A 23,613-nucleotide genomic window follows, 5' to 3' on the forward strand; every position below is an offset into this window, starting at 1 on the left:
TATATATATATATATATATATATATATATATATATATATATATATATATATATATATATATATATATATATATATATATATATATATATATATATATATATATATATATATATATATATATATATATATATATATATATATATATATATATATATATATATATATATATATATAAACAACTTTTTTACAAAATGGAAAAAGTAGATATTTCCCTCTCAAAAGTGAAAGCTTAAAGCGAGGAGAATGTCGATGCACAAATCTGCTTTGTCCATTCGATTCGAAGTAATGTTTGACAGGACGGAACGAGCGACTGACGCGATGATGAACGCGAGTTGCGTGAAAGCGCACCGTAAATTTTTTTTCCCTCAATTTAAACGTGTCGCCCGCATTTTTGAAAGCAAATCTCAGATAGATTCGTCAACGGCAACATACGACACGAGCGGTTTTGCTGCTGTGCCGGCTTCGCAAAGTTGCATGAGTCTGAAACGCGAAATTAAATCCGGGCGTATAAACGGGCGCCATGTATACCCTGTCAACAGTTACAAACGCGAGTCACGAATCCGTAGCGCACGGAGCGCGTCTTTCGCTTTTATTTACGGCTCGCCTGCTTGCACCGCGAACGCGTTGATTTAATTTCGAAAGTTGCCAGCGCTGGGAAAGAGAGCCACCCCCGCACGATGCGACACGTGTCTGTAATGTCCGCGTAACACGTGAGACTTCTTGCATTTCGGTTGCGTCGATATCATATTCCTTTACAGATGAAGTGGCGCAAAATGGAGGTTTCTGAGTAGCGCACGACATTCAATGCTATAAAGTCACGATACGTGGTGATCGATTTTTATGAATTTCTTTCTTTCTTGATCTCAGTATTTTTTTAACAATGATATAGGAATATTAATTAATTTTTAAATGATATGTGATCGAAAAATTGTATTATTCCCAAATTAATGTTAAATGGGTTTTTATGTCAAGACGGATAACAATGTTTGATTAGACTTTTACAAAAGAAGAGTGAAGAAACGATTTCTCAAATTGATAAAATAATCTCTACGCGAAGTTCATAGAAACTTTCTACATGGTATGCTCTTTATTTGCGAGGGAAATGTCATGTCACATAAATTATAAACGCAGCGCATGTCAGAGCAAAGGTATTAACACGCCGCACGCAACTTTGTGCATTCGTGCGTGCCGCGTGCGTGCGCGACCGCTCGCGCTCGCCCGCGATTTTTTGCCATTTATTTTCATATGCTTTTTTGCTGGGTATTTTCACTGTCGCGCGTGGACCTACATCTTTATCGCCGCCGTTATACGGGTTCAACGTACCTTTTGGTTTGCAACCGCCGCGCTGATTAACCCTTTCAACGCCGATGACATTGCGCGGAGAGTTGCGCAATTTATGCGCATACATTTCACTTGCGCGCCGGATTCCGCCATTTTCTTAGTCATCCCTTGTTCTATTCGAGGTCATGCACCCAGAAACAGACGAATGTATAGAGTTATAGAGTTTGCTTAGCGTGATTAAAGTAGATGAGTTTTGGTCGTGTCGCGCGCGTAATTTTTATTGCGTGACTTTTTGAATGGACGCCACAGTAGATAAATGAATACATCGTTCGTGTATTGTGATATTTGTTGTGTATATGGTGTCTAGAGAGATATATATTATTCAAATATTTGAATGGATGTGAAGGGATTCCCAGGAAAAATGTTGAAAGCGTCCAAATAGCTTGATTGAAAAAATTATTACGAAATGTGTTACGTCTATATAAAATTCATCACTTTCTTTCTGCGGATTTCGAGAATTAAATTTTTATTATCTATTTAGAAAGAATATATTTTACTTGTATTAAATTTTAATGGTATGCTTTCCGCCACTCAAGAAATTAATTTTTTCTTATGAATATGTTAGTAATGAGCGCTTAAAAACATTATTATCAAGATTAGCTAATAAATGCACAGAATATCTAAATATCTCGTGAGGGAAGTGATTTATTTTTATTAATACCGTGCAATGTGGAGACACGTATTTTCATACGAAACACACATATACATACACACATACTCATTGTTCACTTTTATGCATTGCGTGACTAATTCATCACACGTTACCTAACATTTCGCCGCGTAGTTCGAGTAATCTTACTTGTTTTAACACACAAGTGCACCTCTTCTTTTCCTCTTTGTTATTTTCTCGTATTTTTGCTACAGTTGCCCGACTATTTACGATCTTTTTCTCCTGCGTGTAAAAGATTTCTCGAAGGGCTGCTCGGAAAAATGTCTTGCAACATACCATATTTTAGGTACGACGGTTTGTTGGTAAAATGTGTTATGTTTCAAAAATAGTAATAATGTACACAAGTATAAAAATAGTAATAAATAATATTTAGAATAAAACATATATGATAAATAAGCTGTAAACTTTTTATTTAACAATACGTAGATTATTAATTTGAACTAACAAACAAGGCTTATATGTTTACATGTTTCTAAAATTTAACTTCTTTGCATATCCTGTATAATTAGAAACCTTTATATATATATAACATAAAATTTCACATTAAAAAAAAATGAATACATTAATGAAAAATACATGTGTAATTTTTTTATTATTTAACACTTGGCTCTTATTTGCCTATTTTTAACGTTATTTATTGTAAGTATTAGAGCTTTATTGATTGCTATTGTCAATTTTCTCAAGTTCTAATAATTCTTTTTTTTTTATCACAGCGTTACATCAAAAAATACGGCACTTGCAAAGTTTTTCGCTGAATTTCTGTATTTATCTCCGCATGTCCGTCTCGAATTTTATTGACAATATTTGTGTCCGCTTTTGTTCCAGTTGGGTTTCTTCACATACTATACAGTGGCGATGGGGGAGGTGAATCCCTCGGGGCCGGTGCCGATCGACAGTGTTTTCATTTATAGGCCGGACAAGCGACTCGAGCTCTGGAGGTTCGCCTTCTATATGTTCCTGCACGCTGGGTAAGCTTCTTAATCTTTTTCTTTTTTTTTTTTTTTTAAGGCAACATTCGATCTGCATTCGCACTATAAATCTGTTTCGCGCGCATTATCATGCTGTTTTTGCGTCTTTTTTTAATTTTTTGCGATTTAATGCTCGCATAATAGTGAGTGCCGTCTTATGAATATGCAATTTGCTGATATTTAAGGAATATTTGCGGCATTATTCTCAAATAACACTCGATCGAAACTCGATTAGATTCCACGTTAATTTTTTCGTTTTATCATCCGAGATAGAATGCATCGACAACTTGATTCTTTTTTCCTTTCGTGGTACGCAAGTGCGTCGTTAATTTTCCCGGCCATCACGAAAGGAAACGCCGATGTAATACGAGCACACATTTTCTTTTAAATCACGTACCGCTGCGATTTTATATAACGTCCCAGACCACGTTTTTCTCGCGCTAATGGATGCGAAAGCAAATCTGCGTCAGTACACATTCAAATTATTGAAGGCATCATCGGCGAACTCGCGGCTAGAAAAATACGAGAGAGCCGATAAAGTCTTTGTAGAATGTAGAATGTTTGAGCAATGCCGATCATGAAGAACGTATTTTTCATCCGAAAATTGAATTTGCCAATCTTTTTGGCTTCTGATTATCTCGAATATAAGAAATCTCCTATTATCTATAAATATTGGTTCCATTATTTTTGTTTTAAATGCTTTAAAAAATTTAAACGTTGCTATCGTTCGAATATCATTTCTTACTATGAACATGAAATTATATCGCGGTATTGTCGAATTGCAATAGCGATATTGCGAGTCGTGATATTGAGAAAAAAAGAGGAGCCGAAATTCTCTGAAATCGACGACGTTGCAGCATCGCACAAATTATTACGATTACGGCAGCGCGAAAAAAGGGATCGAGATAAACCACGTCTCCGCCGCATCTTTTGTCCCATTTTTCTCGGGTTTGCAGAACGTACCGCATATATGTTTCGTGCGTGCGTTGCATTTATTTTTTATCTAATTTAGTTCGGTTCAGATTTACTATTCAAGAGAGATACAATATACTACGCTTTTTATGTTTTATCGATAATGGAGAATAAAACTATTATATATCGAACAAATAGGTATTTGGGGAAAAGAATATAAGCTTTTAGAAAAATATAAAGAAAAATACGTAATAAAATTTATAATAAATTGAGGAAAATATAGTAATAAATAGAGACAATATAATAAAGAAGAAAGAGGAAGAAATAAGAGAAAAGTATATTATATACAATTTGAAAGTTTTTACATACTTTATTATATTTTTTATATATAATTCGAGTTTACTAGAGGTAAAAAAATTTTTTTTATTTATAACGTCAAAACATGATATAATTGAGAATGATACAGTAAAGAGTTTTAAAGCTTGTTAGAAAAAAAAAAAATGAATTTATAGTTGCGACATATTATAGGATATAAGATACTTGTGTGTGCGAGAAGACGAATGTTGGGATTAAACGGATGCGAACCTACGCATCTAACCACCTGCGTCTGTCATGAATGTTGGGTATTAAGTTAATGACTAATTATAATTAATTCCGTTCCTTGTATTACCACGTATTGCATTTCGCGTTCTCGGCAGCGCGTCGATTAAATTCAAGCGGCGTCACAGGAGAAACAAAATTTTTTAAGTGTTCCGGCACGCGTCATATGCTTTTATAGGAAAGAAAACGGGAAAGGAGGCAGCTTCCTCCGCCCACGGTTTTCTCTATTATGCTTATTTTTTTTTTCTCTCGTCTCCTCCGCATCGATGGTTTCTGCCTTTTTTTCCTTTTCCTTCACCTTTTACCTTCTCCATCTCGACATTTCTCTGAACGCACCAACATTTCCAACCCTTTCCTTTCCAGCTCCAAGATCACGAAGAGAAAGGAGACCGAGAGACGAGATTCTATAGCAAACTCTCTCTCTCTCTCTCTCTCTCTACTCGGTCTCGCTCTCTTTCGCCGACAGGATAGAAGTTTTCAGCGCGCGAAGCTCTGTAAATTATTCATGGAATGCCAGATAAGACGTCGTTTTTCCTACGTGCGTATGGAAACGGCGATAAGAGTGACCCCAGTCGCTGTTTTTTTCTTCTATAGAAAACGGTGCGTTCGTTCAATTTTTGTTCCCCTCCTGTATTTCTCTTCCTCATTTTATGATTCTCTTTATTTCCCCTCTCGTTTCCAATTTCTGATATTCAATATTTCCATATCATGATCTCCTTTCTATTTATCACAACATCCTTTATTTTTGACTTTTTTTTTGAAAGATTTTACGTGTTGTTTATCTTACTCTTTCGTATGATACTCTTTCTTTTAAATTGGCGAAATTTGATATTCTTCTGTTTTTAACAATTATTTTATTAATATTCCTATTTTTCTGTTTTCTCTCATTTTTTACTCAGTTGTACTATATTAATATTAATTAATGTATGCATTTCTTATTAATTGTTTGTGTTTATTCATACTAATGTCTTATAATGCCGCTAATACTTACACTGCATTTTATTTCCATTATGTTGTTCAAACGAGTCCTCGGAGTGTAAGAAACTTCATCGCACTTTCTTTCTTTCTTTTCTTCGTAAACTCCTTCCCAAGTCGGAATTCACTGTGCATTTGTCTTCCTTTCTACCGGTTACTTCTTTTGTCGATCCGCGCTTCCGCGCGAAACGTTATCGCGGATGTTGGGTTATTAATGCGAAAAACGCCCCGTGCGCGTCCATCAAAAGTCATTTCCCCGAGCATTACATGATCCCGAAAGAGCTCAAGAGCGGCGAGATACGCGGCAACGTACGCTAAGTCGAAGATAAATTTCGTAGAAGCTGATGAATTCGTTCGAGGGGGACGGATTTCTCCAGGGAAGATACGTGAATGGATACGTTTAAAAATTGAGCCTTGGATAAATCATACGGGTAATAAAGCGGTCGCAATTTTTTTCCCGTTTTTTTGGGGGGGGGTTTGCATTAGTCGATGTACATCAATAATGTTCGGATCGATTACACACGCAAGCGTTTCACATGTCCGTTACGCTAATTGGCATAAATCGGGGTGATGATAAGCGGTATAATGCATCGACGATGACACACGAGCTGCCAGGAAAGGCCAGAAGCGCGATCCATAATCGACGAATAAAAAGCCCGACGCTTCAGCCGGGCGACAGGCGATTAATTATAAAAACAAGACGGTGAGCGCCTTTTTCCGTCTCCGCGTAACGCCCGTTACCTCCGCCAGACGTTATCGAGCTTCCTCCGTTATTAATGTGAAAACTGTCTCTGCTGCCATCGCGCTCCCAAGTCGTGTCTCTGTCCTCCTTTTCTCTCTGTCTTCTCTCTCTCTCTCTCTCTCTCTCTTTCTTTTATGCTGTGCACGATGCCGTGAGAAAGCCGGAAGCGCGGAAAAATCGAGACAATCGCCGTAATTGCGGGAAGTCAACGCGCAGCAGCGTTGTCGGAGCGAACACAATGGTATCGCCGAATCCGCGAAATACGAGTCGAAAGGATCGCACGCCGCTCGAAACAGGACTCGCTTCCGTATCTCGTCGCCTGTGGTACATATATCGACTCGTTACGAATCAGGCTTGAATTCACAAGAACGCTTTGTTGCGCTTGAATTGTCGTCGGACACACGCCATATCCTAAAAAAAAAAGAAGAAAAAGGAATACTACTGCGCCCAGAAAATTTTTGACAATAAAGAATTTTTATTTGGCGAAGCAGATAAAATTATTAAAATCTTTTTGTCAGCTTTTATAAAAACGATACTTATCAATATATGTAGAATATATCGTGATGCAAACGCACGCAAGATGAGGCACATTTCTTTTTCGTGAAAACGTCCGCAAACAGGTTGCAAACTTCGTAAATCAGTTCCTAACCGTGGAGGGGAAAGAAGAGGAATATACTCTCAAATCTTTCGACTCGTAACTCAATTTAAATAACGATGTCCACCGCCCCATCATCTTTATAAGCCCTCGTCACTTGCGCGCTGCCGATGCGATATTATGCATGCGCGACGAGCACGGCGGCACACCATTATACCACGAGTTTTTTTAATGTCGCATAAATGCGCCGGGAAGGCTTGCGACTCTTAATATCATCGAGGTGGGCTCCTCTCGTCCCGCGTGCACGCGATGTGCGCCACGTGAACCGAAACTTCAACCTCCGTGAATGAAAATTCTTGTTGAAAGTCAACAAATTGCACGCGCGATGACATTTAGTCTTTACTCCTCTCAAAGGAGCAGGAAATGAATTTCATTAAAACATTTTGCCGTGCAATTATTTGAAATATTAATTGTAAAAATTAGTCGGTAAAATATATTTTACGTTACTTTTTTTTTCAAATATCTTGATAATTGTACTCGCAGGTATGATTCTGGAAAGGATAAAGTTCAGCCGAATTGGTTTAACATAAATAAAATATCGTTGATTGCACGCTAGAAATTTGATCTATGAAGCTGTTTTTATATTAAGTAGTTCACAACTCGAGAATTAACGGCGTCGCGATATTTTAGTTGAAGAGAAAACGTTCTTCAGATGGTCAAAGAATTTGTCGTTAGAATTCAGATCGGAGTTTCTCTCAGACAGTTGTGCAGAATCGCCGACTGCTGAGACATCATTCTCGACAGGCTCGTCCACGCTTTCGTCTTTCGTAAGTAAGAAGTTTTCGGCGCGTAATTAACTACTAGTAAGTAGTTAGAGGCGCTGACGAAACCACTCGCGCCTGTAGAACATTAGAGTCAACTTGCTTGAGAACTTTATCCTCTCGTTCTCGCAAAGTTATCAGCACCCACTGTGTACTCGATAATACTTTTGATCCGCTCACGCGACCCCGGTTCCCCGTGAATTATCGCGAATTGTTGAATAGGATCGAATTAAATGCAACCCGACTGTTAGAAGCATCGGGACATTGCATGGAAACGTCACAAAAAATTTTTTTTTCTTTATCTTATTATCTTTTTTAAATTAAATATTTTATCATTCTCGCGTTTTAAGTTTTAATTTTGTTTTAAATTATTTATTTTTGTTGATTATGACGAATACAATTATTTGTAGATATTTAAATTGGTGATAAAATCTGTTTTCAAAATATTATTCAGTATTTTTTCGGAATAGCCAATCTATGAATAAGTATTGATCGTATTGTGATTCGTCGTAAGTATGCAATCATCGAAATTGGAAACGCGCAAGAAGCCCGCCGGTCCTTTTCCTTATAGTCGGACGACAGGGCGAAAAGGATAAAACGAATAGAGATTCGTTGTAGAAAGCCGGCTACCGTCATTCGTATTTGTCGAATGGAAATTCAGCCCTCGAACGACGACATTGCCTTCTGCTGTCGCGGCCCGAAACAGATGGCGAAGGAAAAAGGTAGCTAGGTAGAGAATCATCCTCACGCGGAAACCGAGAAATCCGTCGTAATTCGTCCGCCGGCACAATGCCCGAGATTCGTCTAATTGGTATCCAATTAACCGAAATTGGCGCGGTTGGTCTGAGAACCTTATCGTGACTCGAATATCTTGGGAGCAGATTTTGCTGATTGCGAGAGAGGCGCTCGAATGTGCACGGACCACCATTGTTGAACGGTAAACGTCGCGTTGTAGATATTTACATTATATTTTATCGAACATGTCGTCCGGCTATGCATATTGATCTTATTAAAGTATTAATTTATGCGACTGATGCCATTTGTTTTGTTATCAATATATAATTATGAAGCGCAACAATGCATATTGTTCCAGTTAAATAATCTTTGATAAATGAGTTAAAGCATGTGTTACAAAAGAGTTGTTTAATCCGGTGATTTTTGAAAATCCTTGACAATTTTATATATATACAATATATATATATATCGAATCATCTGTTCATAAATGTATAAAAATATCAATGAATAGTAAACTTTTTGTCTACTTTGAACAGACAATGGATTGTTAAAAGTTTGTATATTATATATCACGTGAATATATATAAAGTAAAAATATGTGATACTTAGAGAGATTTCAATAAAGTTTTGAATATTAAAAATCATGAGATAACTTCGTGAATTTTATTACAATATTTAAAACAAATAAGAAATGGAAATAGTTCCAATAGAAGATTGAAAAAGACTATCGTGCAAAAGTCCAGTGGGAGTTCTATCGGCGAATGATATCAAGACAGCAGGAGATCGAAAATTTATGAACCTCCTATACGGTCGCGCCCGACGCGACGCCTCCTTACGCGCGTTCCATTCCAACGATTGCATTCTGAAAACGTATCGACATCTATACATCACGTCTGTCCGAACGCGAAGGCGACCTCCGGTTTTCCGCCCCCGCGATCCAGAAGGATGGCGGCATCGTCATTTGCATTCGCCCGGCAACGAGACGGCAAAAAACCCGTTGGAATTCCGAGTATCGATTTAATTCTGACCTAATCACGGTTACCTCTCTCCTTCCCTCTCTCGTCTAGATGGACTTTGTTCCTTGGTAACGCGACGGTCGCGGGAATCCGAGGCCGTTTCTGTCGATGAGACTAACCGACGAGTGACGACGCCCAAGCGTTCCAACCATCGCATTCTTTCCATTTGACCGCATTGCGACAGGGCGCGCGACGACGATAAAACTCGTACCTGATGTAAATTGGTCGCTTCCTAGGCGCACGTCTCGGCTACGAGGTTACGGTATACGCAGACTAATTGCGGCCTACCGCATGCCATGATGCAAAGAGACCTGTGTGGAAAAGTTGTCTTTTCCTATCTTTGAATCGAATCTCGTTTCATGAGGACGAATTTAATGAGCGCAAGAAATTCGCGTCGCCGGTCAAGCAGATACGCTTTAAAAAAAATATCTCGCTTGGGATTATCTGAATGAATAAAGAGCCTGCTTTATTAATGTCCACTTACTTTCTAGTAAGTACTTGTTTTTCTTTTTATCAATTTTCCATTTGTATGATATGTAATAATTAGATCGATAATTAAAGATAAAATAGAAATTATCTAATCATCTATATAAGTTAAAAATAAAATAATTTTTATGGGGAAATAAAAAATTAAAAAATTTTTTATTTATTTCTTTAGATTAGAATTAAATTATAATGATAAAGTTCTATTATACATTATATAATGTGTTCCATTTGTAGTACAAGTAAAAGGATAATAGTTTTTGTCTTAATCGACAATCTAGATCTCGCGACTGTGTCAACGAGAATCGCTCTCCGAGATTTTCCATGCTCTCGAGCTTATAACGCGATAGATAAGAGAAACGATCGTTTTCCGACGAGCTTAGAAAGTTTCTTCTTACGAACATAATATTCATAATTGCTCTCTACAGCTTCTTTTCTTACAAAGTTTTCTTTTGCTGACAATTGCTGCTGAAATCGTCCGAATTATCAAACGACCACCAATCATCCTTCGCGGATTCTTATCATTCGCACGCGTTTTATCTTGCATTGCTTTTGTTCCAGCCATCATCGCCGAATTCGCTCGAAGTCCCTCCGGCTTAGGTTTTAAATTTAGCCTGATGATTCAGGATACGCTGTGGCGTAAACGTTTATTTCCTCCCTATTTTATTCGCGCTTCGAATTACTTATGAAACTGCGAGAAATTACGTCGTTTCTTGCGAGATTTATCGTCTGATGTCGTCGGCACTGGCGTGCGCGCGCGTGAGAATCCTCGGCGCGAGATGTAATAATTAGTCGACCAAAGTTTCACGATAACGGCTGGGTATCGGATTTTCGTGCTTCTGTGGCCCAGAAGTCGCTGATAAAACTTTCCTCCGACCGTGGTCGGTATCTCGCAATTATTTCACTTTACGACGTTCTTTGGCAATCTTCTCGGCACTCTCACCGAGACGATGCTTCGAGCGAATAAGAGAATATTGTTTGGCTGCGATCCGCTCGTTCGCGGGAGAAACGGAGAAGTATAATTATCGTAATTTTGGCCGCATCGATAGTCGTGAACCGGCGATACGGAATTCATCGCGAATCGAAATCATAGAATATTTTCAACTTTTTTTCCGACGCCTTGGCCACTTTCGTCTAGTCTTATCGGCCGCGGCGAGGATATCGCTAACGAGATGTTCCTAATTAAAACTATAGCTAATCGCCCGCGGTCTTATAATTCAAAATTAACGACTCTTTTTTTCTCGGATCTATACGATTTACGAAATCTTTGACGATCACCAAAGTTGCAACGATATGTTAACTTTGCGACGATTAACTTTAAGTTAATTTTGTGATAGTTTTATGCGAAAAGAGTTGGTTATCTCTGTATCTATTAATTAATTATTTTATAACATAGTAATTGCAATATCGACCCGTAAATATGATATCATAGTATTTTAATCAATATAACAAATGATAATGACTTTTGAATTTTAATAATTTTAAGTGTAGATAATTTTATAATGAACATATTGCATTATACTTGTTGTTAAACTAGTCCAGTGTGGCATTTATTGCTCTCTGCATCATTACTACATGTTTTACAATCATAAAGTACGCCATAGATATATAATTCAAAAATTGGCCGCATGCAAATTGCTATTGTAATTAAACTGAAAAATTTCCGGAGCACTCTGGAGTTTTCTAACAAAACAATTGACATGACTTACAATTAGTAATTTACCGCGTGGTTATATTTTTTTTCAGGTGGCTTCACCTGCTGTTTAACCTGGGGGTTCAGGTGGTCGTGGGACTTCCCTTGGAAATGGTGCACGGAAGCCTGAGGATCGCCGCGGTTTACATGGCCGGGGTTCTTGCCGGTGAGTAATGTCGTCTGCAATGTGAATTATGTTATGGTGCATCTACTATTTATGCTCCGGGCGTAAATGCTCGTTTAACCTTCGCGTCTTGCCGTTGCAAAAGTTAAGCTAAACACAAATCTTGGCTTGAAATAATCATTAAGAACAAAGATCGTATAGCATTGGTTTAAAAAGAAATAAAAACTTGACAGTTATCCAGTAATAATTGTAATATTTTTTAACGAAATACGTTGAAGTTATTTTATAACGCATTAAATATATGTAAAAGCTGTGTGTATTTATAATTAAATCGCAATCCACTTATCTCAATTATCATTCGATTAACTTCTGTCACGTGCAATGACAATCTCAGCCAACGGTACAATTCATTGTCTCTCTCTTTCTCTCTCTTCCCCCATTTCTCTTTCTCTTCTACATTTTTTTTTCTATGAAACGAGTTTTTGTGCAATCGTCGAAATTAGTCCGGTGTATATATAAATACAAGAGCGAGAGATATATTACGAAACGTGAACATTATAACCGAAATGTCCAAGATATGCAGGGTGCTAATTATTCGAACATATGCTACCTGTTATAACGAGGCGTTTTAATTAAAATTCGTTGATGTTAATATAAGTACCTTGACAGCTGGATAATGAAACGCTTTACATTCGCAAATTTGCACATTTCCCAAATAATCTCATATCTCTCTCGATTAATTTGTCGGTAACAAACTGAATTTTTTGCAATTTATCGTGTGTTAAACGACAAAATTATTTTATATATATTACGATTCTCTCCTTTTTAGCAGAATATGGCACAAGAATTACAAACGATAATGTTATTCCTATGTTTACCGTATCGTTTTCTATGCTAAGCAATTTCTGTCCGAAACATTTTTGCATATTTATCGAGACAACAAAGGCGACCGAGTAATTCCGGCAAATTGTCCCATTCCATGTATATATATATATATATATATATACGAAACGTATATAGCGTGGATACATGTGCGCGGGCAAAAACGTATCTATATACATCTAATTGTCATTTGCATAAATTCGATTAGACGCAGATCCCGAGTTATTAGCGGTCATGAAAGTAAAACGTGGCAAAATGGGGCGCATGAATAATCAACTCTAGCCGAACGGGGACAAAGAGAATGCAGGAATTAGATAGGAGAAATGGCGGTATATATAGGAATTTCAAAACAGATGCGATGATACTTTTGGTAAATTAGCAAGAATAAACGCGGTGCAGTCTTCCATTTATACATTAACTGAATTTTAATTTGAGGATTAATTGTTTGAATTGTAAATTAAAAGTGTAAAACGATGCAAATGTCATAAAGATAGTTTTAAGAATAAAATTCGAAAAAAGAACTTTATATGATGACAAATATATTGTCAATCATTAATACAAAAGTTAGAAATAAAAATAATTAATAAAATGCTGGAAGAGAGAAAGAGAGAGAGAGAGAGAGAGAGAGAGAGAAGGGGAACAAATGTAATAAATCGTTTATACATTACAAAGAATTATGCAAGAGTAAAGAAATGTTCTTTCATACTTTTGTGCTGCCATAATTTATAACAAAAGCATCAAACTTCTCTCAATGTTATCGACACACTGTCATTTTTGCCTCTTTTCGGCATTTTCATTCTCACGGAATTTCTCGATTGCGCATTTCCGACTATCCTTGTCTAACCATTTTATCTCGGTCTTCACTTCTGCTCTCGAGCAGAGCGTATCTCCATCTTTGTTCGTCTAAAGTCGCTCGCAAGGATGCGCTACGGCGACAGCTTGTCTGGGCCCACCGCGACGAGATTACTTCGTATGCATCGCGGTCGCGACGATGTAATGCGATTGCAACGACGCAAGTGCAACGGCAGCTATATCCCCTCTTTTCTTCTGGTTGCACTCGGCGTCTCCTTCTTTATATATGCCTTGCATCGCGTCCGCTCTTTTTCCTCTAGCCGACTCTTTGTTTAACATTAATCGGATTATAGCGACCATACTCGATTAATCACAGAGGAGTTGTAAAACATTTCTTTCTCATAAAAATGTAAAAAGAATGTAATTACATTCCTTAATAATAGATTTGATCCGCAATAATATTATTATTCTTTATTTAAATGAATTATATAAATGATGATATTGAAAGATACATTAGAAATTAAATTACATTTGTACAAATGTAAAATAGAGAAATTACCACTTCTTTTGAACGATATATACATATATATAATATTTTCATAAAATTTTTTAGTTGATATGATATTCTTATGCATATGTTATTATGCATTATACAATTATTATGTCTTACATATTTTTATGAGATTACGAGTACCTGTAAATATATTTTATTAGTATAAAACACACACACACACATACGTGTCGCATATACCAATTAATATTGCGCGATATGAGGAAAAAAACGTTGAAACGTAATCATCAAACTAATGAAGAACGTAAATCAACGTTTTAAATTATGCGGTTACTGCACCACATGAGTGTAAATTATCCTTAGTGCGGTGTGAAACCGGGTAGCTTATAAATGCACTTCTCCAGAGTGGTGCGCGGATTAATGTCGTTTACGACATCGTCGCGCTTATTACTGGTTGTACTCCCTGTTCTCCCTATTGCTCGACCATTTCTACTTGGAAATTTTGGACAATGGAGCGAGATAGTGATTTGCCATTGTACGAAATTCGCAGCGCAAACGTACGAATTCATATAACATACGAAAACTAAATATCATATTGATTAAAAAAGATGAATTAAAATATACGTGTATTTTTTATCTTATAGGAATTTAATTTTCTGAAAGAAAAAGATGGCCCGAATCATAAATTAAAATTTTGTACCTTATTTGAATGTAAAAAATGTTTTTTATTTTTCTACTTCTTAAATTGATATAATTATGTGAGATTATACATAATTGTCAAGTAGATTTATTTATCATGATTAAAATTCTGTTCTATAAATACCAAAAAAAAACCATACTATATTTGAAAAATGGTAATTAATGTTTCACTTTGATGTAAAATGATTAAGAACATTCATATGGTTAACAATATTCAGGAAGATTGAACTCGCGATAACGTGAATAATATTATCAATTCTTTATAATGAATATGTATATTCTTAGTAATTTCGTCTCGTTGATTTCGTGCGGCGCGCTCTTCGCTCCATTTGCGAACTTTCTTCTCTATCAACGTTAACGAATGTTTCCCGGTATCCAATTTTTTGTTGAGGAACGGATACGGCCTCGTGTCGTAGCGTCGTCGTCGTCGTAGTCGTCGTCGTCGCGGCGGCGCTGTCGAGTCGATTGCGTGACACCAGCAATTATATGACGGTATTTGCATGTCGTACGACGCGCTTCGTAGTTCGTATGCACGACTGCGTGTGGCCAGTCGCCGGTGCATTAACTCGACTTGAAGATAACCGACGACGACGACGACGACGACGACGACGACGACGACGACGACGACGACGACGACGACGACGACGACGACGACGACGACGACGACGACGGCGATGATGATAATACTCGGACCGACTCTGAAAATCGATACTTTGTTCTTTTCTTTTATTTTTTCTCGCGCGTCTTTAACTTTACTTTTAGCACGAGATCGCGTTGTCTCAGCTCGTTAGAATCTCTTTCCACTTATTTCTTTCGATCATTTCGGAAACAACGGAAGCATCTTGATGACAATCGAGAAAAACTTTAAATTGGATGACAAAATGCTACACGAACGTCAAATCTACGGAAAAACGGCGTCATGTGTCATCGTTATCAGTAATAATTTTATTTCTATTTTGATTTTTATATATTTTTTATGATTAATTTAATTTTTACATTTCTTTATATATATTCTTTTTAAAGATATATTAAAGAATTTTGATATATAAATATAGTATATATAAAAACTGCCTTCAAATGAAAACAATTTGATCTAACGGCCGATTTTTACCGACACAATTCAAGTACAATTTATTCTTTTTCTACAAAGTTTAATTGTATCATGCCAACTCACAAAAAATGCAATGGTTAGTTTCATCGGAAATAAGAAAATAAGTAAAACATACAAATTGAAGACAGTAAAAGTCGTTTACTACATTTTATCACATTTCAATCAGGAAGAATTTGAATCGCTTTGTGCAATCATTGATGTACGATTTCGCTCTTTTCACCGGCCATCTTTTTTTGTACATATATGCAAATATGTCTGTATGTTTGCGAGCGAGCGCATTTTCTATTTATTTTTCTTCTTCCCCTCGGCCCCATTTTAATATTTTCAATGCAAAAATCCTGGCGGACACGGCCTATCGTTGGGTCAAAGGGATATTAAAACAACGGGACGAAATGCGGGATGTACAAAATGTTGATATTGCGCACGCTCCTCACTTTCGATCGGGAATTTTGCGTGTCGATGATCGCGTTCAGGATGCCAAAAGTTTCGCAAAAAGCATGCGTGCATGCGAGAGAGAGAAAGAGAAAGCCAGGTTGGAAAAAAATCGGTGGATGCGAATAACGGGTGCGATGGAAATTTCAATATTTTTGAAATATTGCGAGATTGAATACTCGCAAATTCGATTTTTTTTTTATTTTTAAGAACCAATATGTCTGTCATGTGATGGATGTAACTTCACATATACGTTAATCACGTTTCGAATAAGTGATTCTTTATGTGCAGTATTTATTACTACATTAGAGAAGGAAAATTATAATTGGAATTGTAATTTAATGAGAATAAAATTCTTCTCGACATAAAAAAAATGTTATAAATGCCACATTTTTAAATTTATTTTTCCGTTGAGAAAGGTTTATGCCAAGACCAATAACGCTCTAAAGGATTGCAATATGATGTAATATAATTTGCATTTAATATTATAAAATGTTATTACATTTATGTTACGCATATTTCCCCACGGGCCTACAATAAATATCAAACCTAATCTGATCCATTATTGAACGCGAAATTTGTATATATAGTTCTATGTTACATTCTATAAAATATTTGAAAAAATAATACATATTTCTTGCGAACAATAATTTTCTTTACCATTTTGCAATTAATCTTGAGATAGACTTGAAATTCAAATTGTGTTTATATTTATAGATATAAAGTCGTCAATTATTATATATAATGATTATATATCTACATTTAACTTATACTATCGTTATTATATATACATATATATTTTTTTTTTTCAGTGTATATATAATAAATATATCCAGACTAATTTTTTCTAGACGTGTTTCATTACCGATACGGATTATACGTGGCCATGTTATTATATGAACAACACATTACATTTATCCTATCGTCGAAAGATACAATAGAAATGTTTAAAAATCACGCGAAATATTCTCGATTGTCTCGTTAGATCGAGGACGAAAATAGCCCCACCGGCGAGAGAGCGAATCACTATAAAGAGAGGAGAAAAAGAATTTCTCGCCAACGTCGATCCTTCTCATATGTCGTATCGTTGCGCATATGTGCCAGTCCCGCTGCCATAAATATCGCGGCCATAACCATAAAATTCCGACAGCGTTCCGTCTTTTTTCCCCGGGGCAGAACGTACTTCACACATTATATTTTATGCATCGGATTACATAGAAACGACGATACTCGTGTGCGCTACGCGTCGCGACGACGCTCGTGTGTATTACAAGTAGACGTATACAGGGAATAAACATTGCCATTCCGGATTCCGGGTGGACATAGTATTCACGATGCATCACTACATGGCCTCATGCGTTGGTAACTGCATCGGCAGCGGCGCCTCTGCGGTAGCGATGGCATCGACACCCTTTCGTGAGTTAACGATATTTGCGGAGAGATGAATGGGGAGATAGATAAATTAATTTTATTCAATTCTGAGGATAAAAACTTCACACATACACGTGTAATATGATAATTATAAAAAATACAAGATATTGCAAAATTGCACGAAGAGAAATAAGTTCTTAGAGAATTTATATGTAGAAAAAGAGAAAATAGAGAAGCGCACGAGAAACGTGAATTGATCACAAGACTATTAGTATATAGTAAGACGGATTATATGATAATTAACGTCGTAGATAATTAGTACTATGTATCAAGTTCTAATGCGACTGATGGGGGATCGATACCTCTAACTCGAGCGAGCTTATATATATAACAGTATACGCCATAGGACTGGGATTGGATGCGGATTCTAGGTCCATCACTACCGATCCCATAGTCGTTCAGCTCTTGGACGCCCGTCGTGTCTCGTTTGCAAGGAAACGACGTGGCTTAGAATTTCACGTTGTATCGGCGGGCACGCAATGGCGGTCGATGTATACACAAGAATAGGAGAGAAAAGGGAGGAGGAGGGAGGCCTCATTCTCCGTTTTCTGTCTCCGTTTTCCGCCGGATTCTACTCCCGCAGCCTCTCGCTCACGCCTCTTTACGAATGCAACGGCATGCCTGCACTTGCCTAACTGTACGCTCAATTTTCCACCATCCTCCTCCTCCACCGTCGCATCCACTCGCACAATAATCGCCTTTGTTCTCGGGGGTTGTTCGCGAATGTTCTTTCTCTTTGTTAACAATAGCGGATTAAATTGGTGGATATCTAATTGGTGCCTGATTGACGTCGCTGCTACGTTTCATATCGCGGTTTATTGCGATGACAAAACGCGCTATTGTTTCATTTGTAAATGGTGACAAGCAGCGGCGATTCCAAAAGAGAGATTGTCGGGCTTCTCTATGAGTAACGAACGTATGATTTTGGCCGCAAATCCGACAGATGTGGTGAAGATAATTGTGTCCACGCGGCAATAGAGTGCCGCGTGAATTTCGTTTATTTTACGCGATTCGTGGTTGCTCTTTATTTGTCTCTCCGAAACTGGTAATACTAATGATAATATTATGATGTAACAAAAAATAATGCATCAGATATATCATTTTACTTTCGTGCGCGAAAAATATTTTTAACAGTATCAAAAATTAATATTCTTTCACAGTTTTAAAGGCCAGTAATTATTTAGTTTCTCGCTGATTAATAATTCACATGCGAAATCATAAGAATTTAAATTGTATCTTTTTATGGATGTGATGAAATAAGCATATATTTTCCGAAAAAAGAGAGAGAGAATGTATAAAATAAATACCTGTATATAAAAGAGGAACGTGCAGAAATGCATCGATACAATACACGCCCGTATCCGTGGCTCGTGTCGGTGTTTCGCTTAAGTGGTTAACTACTAATTTTTTAACGCCACGAGAGCGTATCGAGCACTTTTCTTCGTGCCGCGAGAGAGAACGTTGGATGCTCGTTGTTTCCTAGCTATTTCGCTCGGTGCTTCCATCCGTTTTTCTGGGGGTGGAGAAAAGGGGTAGTAGGGGCTCTTTACGAATGCATCGATGTGCCTAGCACGCCCGCCTCTAAAATACGCGCTCTATTTCTCCACCTCCTACTTTCGAGCGATACAGAGCATTTTATTTCGCGTCGAGCCCCTGTGCGCGTTCTCGCGATTTCTTTTCTGTTACGTTTCATCCTCACCTTCGCGTTCGAATAATAAAAATGCGATGGCTCGCATTAAGATACGGCTCGTATGCTTTCATATATCCGCGTGTATTATCAACATTTACCAGATTTTGTTGTATAATTGGTAATTGAATATACATCTACATCAATGCATGTAATTTCGAGATTTTCTTCTAAGTTATTCTAAATTATAAAACTTAGAAAAAGGAAAAAGAAAAATTCAAGTAAAATTTATAAGAAATTAGAGAGTAAAAGTGTTTCCTGCATTACATATTAATGTAGAATGTAACAATTTTTATAGCTTACATTAAATAATTGTTAAAAAAGTTTATTAAAGGTCATTAAAGTGTTTTTATGAAATAATTAGAAGGTTCGAAATATCAAGCTTTTTTTGTTTTGAGCTTTTTAATTCAATCAATTATTTATCAAATTCATTGTCTTTCACATCTGTTTTTTATACATATATGCAAAATATTCTTAGAATTGGAAAAACGACACGAGTGTCATACAAGTATGTGCGCATCTCCGATTTTTCTTCCTTTTTTTTTTGCTATTGGACGTTTCCTTCGCGGTAGTTCCGTTGCACCTGTTGCATATCGTGCCGTTTGGTTTCAACAGATTCCGTTATTGGTGCCAACGAGTCATTAATCGACGATTTTTGTACAGTGTAAAATACGTGCGACATATTATCATGCACTAAACGCTAAAAAGTTATCTCGTAGTTGTAAAGAAATTGGCATATATTTATTTACAATGTAAAGTAAAATTCTCGTATATTATTTACATTTCTTCGGCATGTTTGTATCTAGGCGAAGTTAGCGATACCATTGTTGGACAGATTGATTGCAATGGAATTGCGGAGTAGCAGATACGCGGATGGAGCCGCATGTTGTAATCATAGGAGTAGGTCGCGAAAACATTAATTCGCACCGGTGCATTTCGTTGGCGGACCCGCGTCGACCCACTTCCTTTCCTTTCATGCTTTCTTCCTCAAGGTAAAGTCGAAGGCTCTAACGAAGGCTCGGATGAATTTCATAACCCAAGGAAAGTCCACGAGGACTCTATTATGCTTCGCGACTCGCCTTCATTTCTCTTTTCTTTTTTCTCTCCTTTTTTCTCTCCTTTTTTCTGCTTCCTTTTACTCGTCATGCTCGTTTTTGCGCCAGGTTGCTAATTTTCTTGAGACGACGCTTTGCTGTTACTTTTCTCTCTCTCTCTCTCTCTCTTTCTCTCTCTTTCTCCCTTATCTGCATACAATGTATACACATATTTCTCTCTTTATTGCTAGAAAGAGTACAGAACTCTCTTTTGAATCCTTTACCCTTCACTTTTGTTTACACTGGCGTTTTAATGATTAAGACAACCTAATTAATTTTGCAAACATTCCTTTGGATACAAAAGACGTGCAATTTAATTACGAATATGGCGATACCAAAGATGCAACAGATGCGAAACTAGTGCAATTAAATCGTCTTTAAATAATGTAATAATTTGTAAATTACTATCTATTTGCACATATCAGTAACAGTTTAAAATTAAAGATGAATAATATTATATACAGATAAAAATAAAATAGAAAAATTTAGAATAACATAAAATTTATCAGAATGTACGTGAATCTTAACGTTTATAAAAAAAAACGTTTTACTAAGAAGATAATTTTAATTAATATTATTCGAATATTTTTCAATCGAGAGCTCATAACAGATGACAATTTTTTCAATAATTAATTTCTAAAATAAGGAAATCGACAAAGCATCGATTTGTAAATTTGGCAGCGCGCCCAATGAGATATTGTGTCGCTGTATGACTTGTCTCTTATAGTCTCAGTTAGGTAAACGACGGTAAACCGTAAATGCTTGCAGCATCGTCTAAGTTGGACCAAGGAGAGTGGATGAGGGGAATCAGCGGCTCTCTTGAGCCAGTATCCGTTAACTCGAGTCAATTACTACACAGAGAAGCATGGTTCGTCGTGCACGGGGGTAAAGTGGTCTCTCGGCGTGCTTCAACTTCCAATTAACTATGGCACGACGACAAACAGACTGACGATGACAGCTGAGATCCTCTATATTCTCTATTTTATCGTATTATAGTATTATTACAGCCACGCGACATTATTGCATTACGTTACATTACAAATATTGACCATGACAATAAATTTTATATTCTTCATTTTACTTTCTTTATTATTAGTTAATATAATTTCTGCATTTTTACACGTCTCTACGTCTATTTATCATGTCGTTAGTGTTATCATATTGATAGATGTTGATTGCTGTTAGAACATTAATAATTTATCATTGTATGTGATATTTTTATAATCACAATTCTATGTCGAATTTCTTAAAAGTATCACAAAAAATCATCGAAGCTTCGAATCGGGTTTATATCAGGCTTGTGCGATAAATGCAGTTGTATCTTTGAGATGTTGCTTAATATTAATGTCATTCGACGTGCACGACAATCTCGGTATTTATGCTGTAAGCTACTTAATTCCACGCGTCTCGAATAATTGCTCTCTTGTTCCGATTGGATGTGACTCGATCATTTATTAAACGGACGCTAATAATTCATTGCAGGTAATTCGGAGCGCTCGCGAACTCGCACGAATTGATGTTTGCATCCTTAATGCGTTTCCACGTCGCTCCGTTGCGCACCGGCTTAGACGCGATTTGCGCTCTGCGGAAACTTCGTGTAGGTAGTTTACGAAACACGAGCATTTCTCGTGGTTTTCCCACGACGGCTGCTGCTGCTGCTGCTGCTGCTGCTGCTGCTGCTGCTGCTGCTGCTGCTGCTGCTGCTGCTGCTGCTGCTGCTGCTGCTGCTGCTGCTGCTGCTGCTGCTGCTGCTGCTGCTGCTGCTGCTGCTGCTGCTGCTGCTGCTGCTGCTGCTGCTGCTGCTGCTGCTGCTGCTGCTGCTGCAATCCCGATGTAGGTCGCGCGTTAATGACCAGTGCGTAGCGACGAATTCAATTGAATCGTCGGTTTTGCAAGAAACGAGGATGTCATGGACGTAGAGACCTGCATCCGCGTAATGCAATTCGACGTATCACCCCAAATTTTATCTCGAAAGATACAAGCTCTTGAAGAGCGAAATCTAGAGTAAGCATTATCTCGTACCGCGCTACAGCTTAATTAAAATTACATCCTCGAAGCTCTTTAAACGCTTAGAATTCAGAAATTATCGATGTCTCGATTTTTTTAAATACTGATCGTACTCCAGATTACAGAATAACCAGATTGGAATCCGCGTACAGAGCTAAAAAGAAACAAGGGAAACAATCCCGATATCCCGTATATCAGCAGTCGACGAATTACGAGCGACAGCCTTAATAAATCGGGGCAACCTTGTCAGGGTAGACGCGTATCGGTCGGACGGCACTTGTAATTTAGGACGGATCAAAGGTAGTGTGGTGGTGGTAGTGGTCGGGCGGTTAGGTTTGCGAAGGGCGATCGGTCAGCAGGTTCCCAGGTGTCAGGTGTCAGGTGGCGTTCACCGCTCTCCGCCAGACGTGCCGAATCACCAACCAACCCGTCGTCCCGGTCGCTTCCACATTTCCACATAGGAAGCGACTAATGTCCTCGCTCATTTCCCACGATATATGTATAGGCGGACGGGACGGGCGGGCGGGCGCCGTCGCATCGATTCGCGAAGCACCATCCGCCTGTCCAGCGCGATATTAATGTTTAACTAGCGCGATCGTGTGTCTGATACATTACCGTTGCTCTCGGGGTTGCGCGCGACACGGTATACGCTCGTTGCACGGTTACCAGTTGCGCGAGTGAAACATTGCGAATTGCGGAGTTTGTCGAACGCGCGCTGCTATTATTACGATACTATCGTGCGCCGAATTGCCTCCTATCGTCGGTCGGGCGACATTTGGCGTGTAATTGGAATGCAACGTTACTTTTAGATACCTACCTGCGATAGTTATATGTATAAAAATCATTTTGTTACACAAGCTCATATGAGAAATTTTTTTTTAAATAATTATATATATTTTTTTACATTTTTTATTTGTAACGAATGAATGCGATTATATACAATATATGTGTGAGAAATATATCTTTTATCTATAATAATGTTGACCGGATTATGTTTATAATTTTGAATGTTACATCACATCTCGACCATCGATGTCGCATATCGATTATTTCTCGTTATTAGGATACTTTTTAGCGCGCTGCAACCATATATGCTCCTGCGTATCCGTGTGCCGACTGTCGTGGGCAGTTTGTCAAATTATGGGACAAGTACTCGGAAACGGGTCCCTAATCCTGTTTCTAATAACCGGAGCTAGCTAACGCCCGGAAGCGCTTTATACCGCTGACATTCATGAATCGACGAAATGGCGAGAGCATTACAGACGACACCCGTCCATAGACATAAGTGCCAT

The 23,613-nt window shown here is 37.7% G+C and overlaps 1 protein-coding gene across 1 annotated transcript in view; it reads left to right on the forward strand.

Annotated features, from left to right (window-relative positions):
• Positions 1-23,613, forward strand: part of LOC115233556 (protein rhomboid) — a 393,876-nt gene that overhangs the window by 358,958 nt on the left and 11,305 nt on the right. The window contains exons 7-8 of the mRNA XM_029804051.1: positions 2,837-2,979; positions 11,605-11,717. Of these exons, the coding sequence (XP_029659911.1) occupies positions 2,837-2,979; positions 11,605-11,717 (256 nt within the window). The remainder of the gene's footprint in view (positions 1-2,836; positions 2,980-11,604; positions 11,718-23,613) is intronic.

This window comes from Formica exsecta, unplaced genomic scaffold, assembly GCF_003651465.1.
Source record: "Formica exsecta isolate Colony F162 unplaced genomic scaffold, ASM365146v1 scaffold105, whole genome shotgun sequence".
NCBI classification, from domain to species: Eukaryota; Metazoa; Arthropoda; class Insecta; order Hymenoptera; family Formicidae; genus Formica; species Formica exsecta.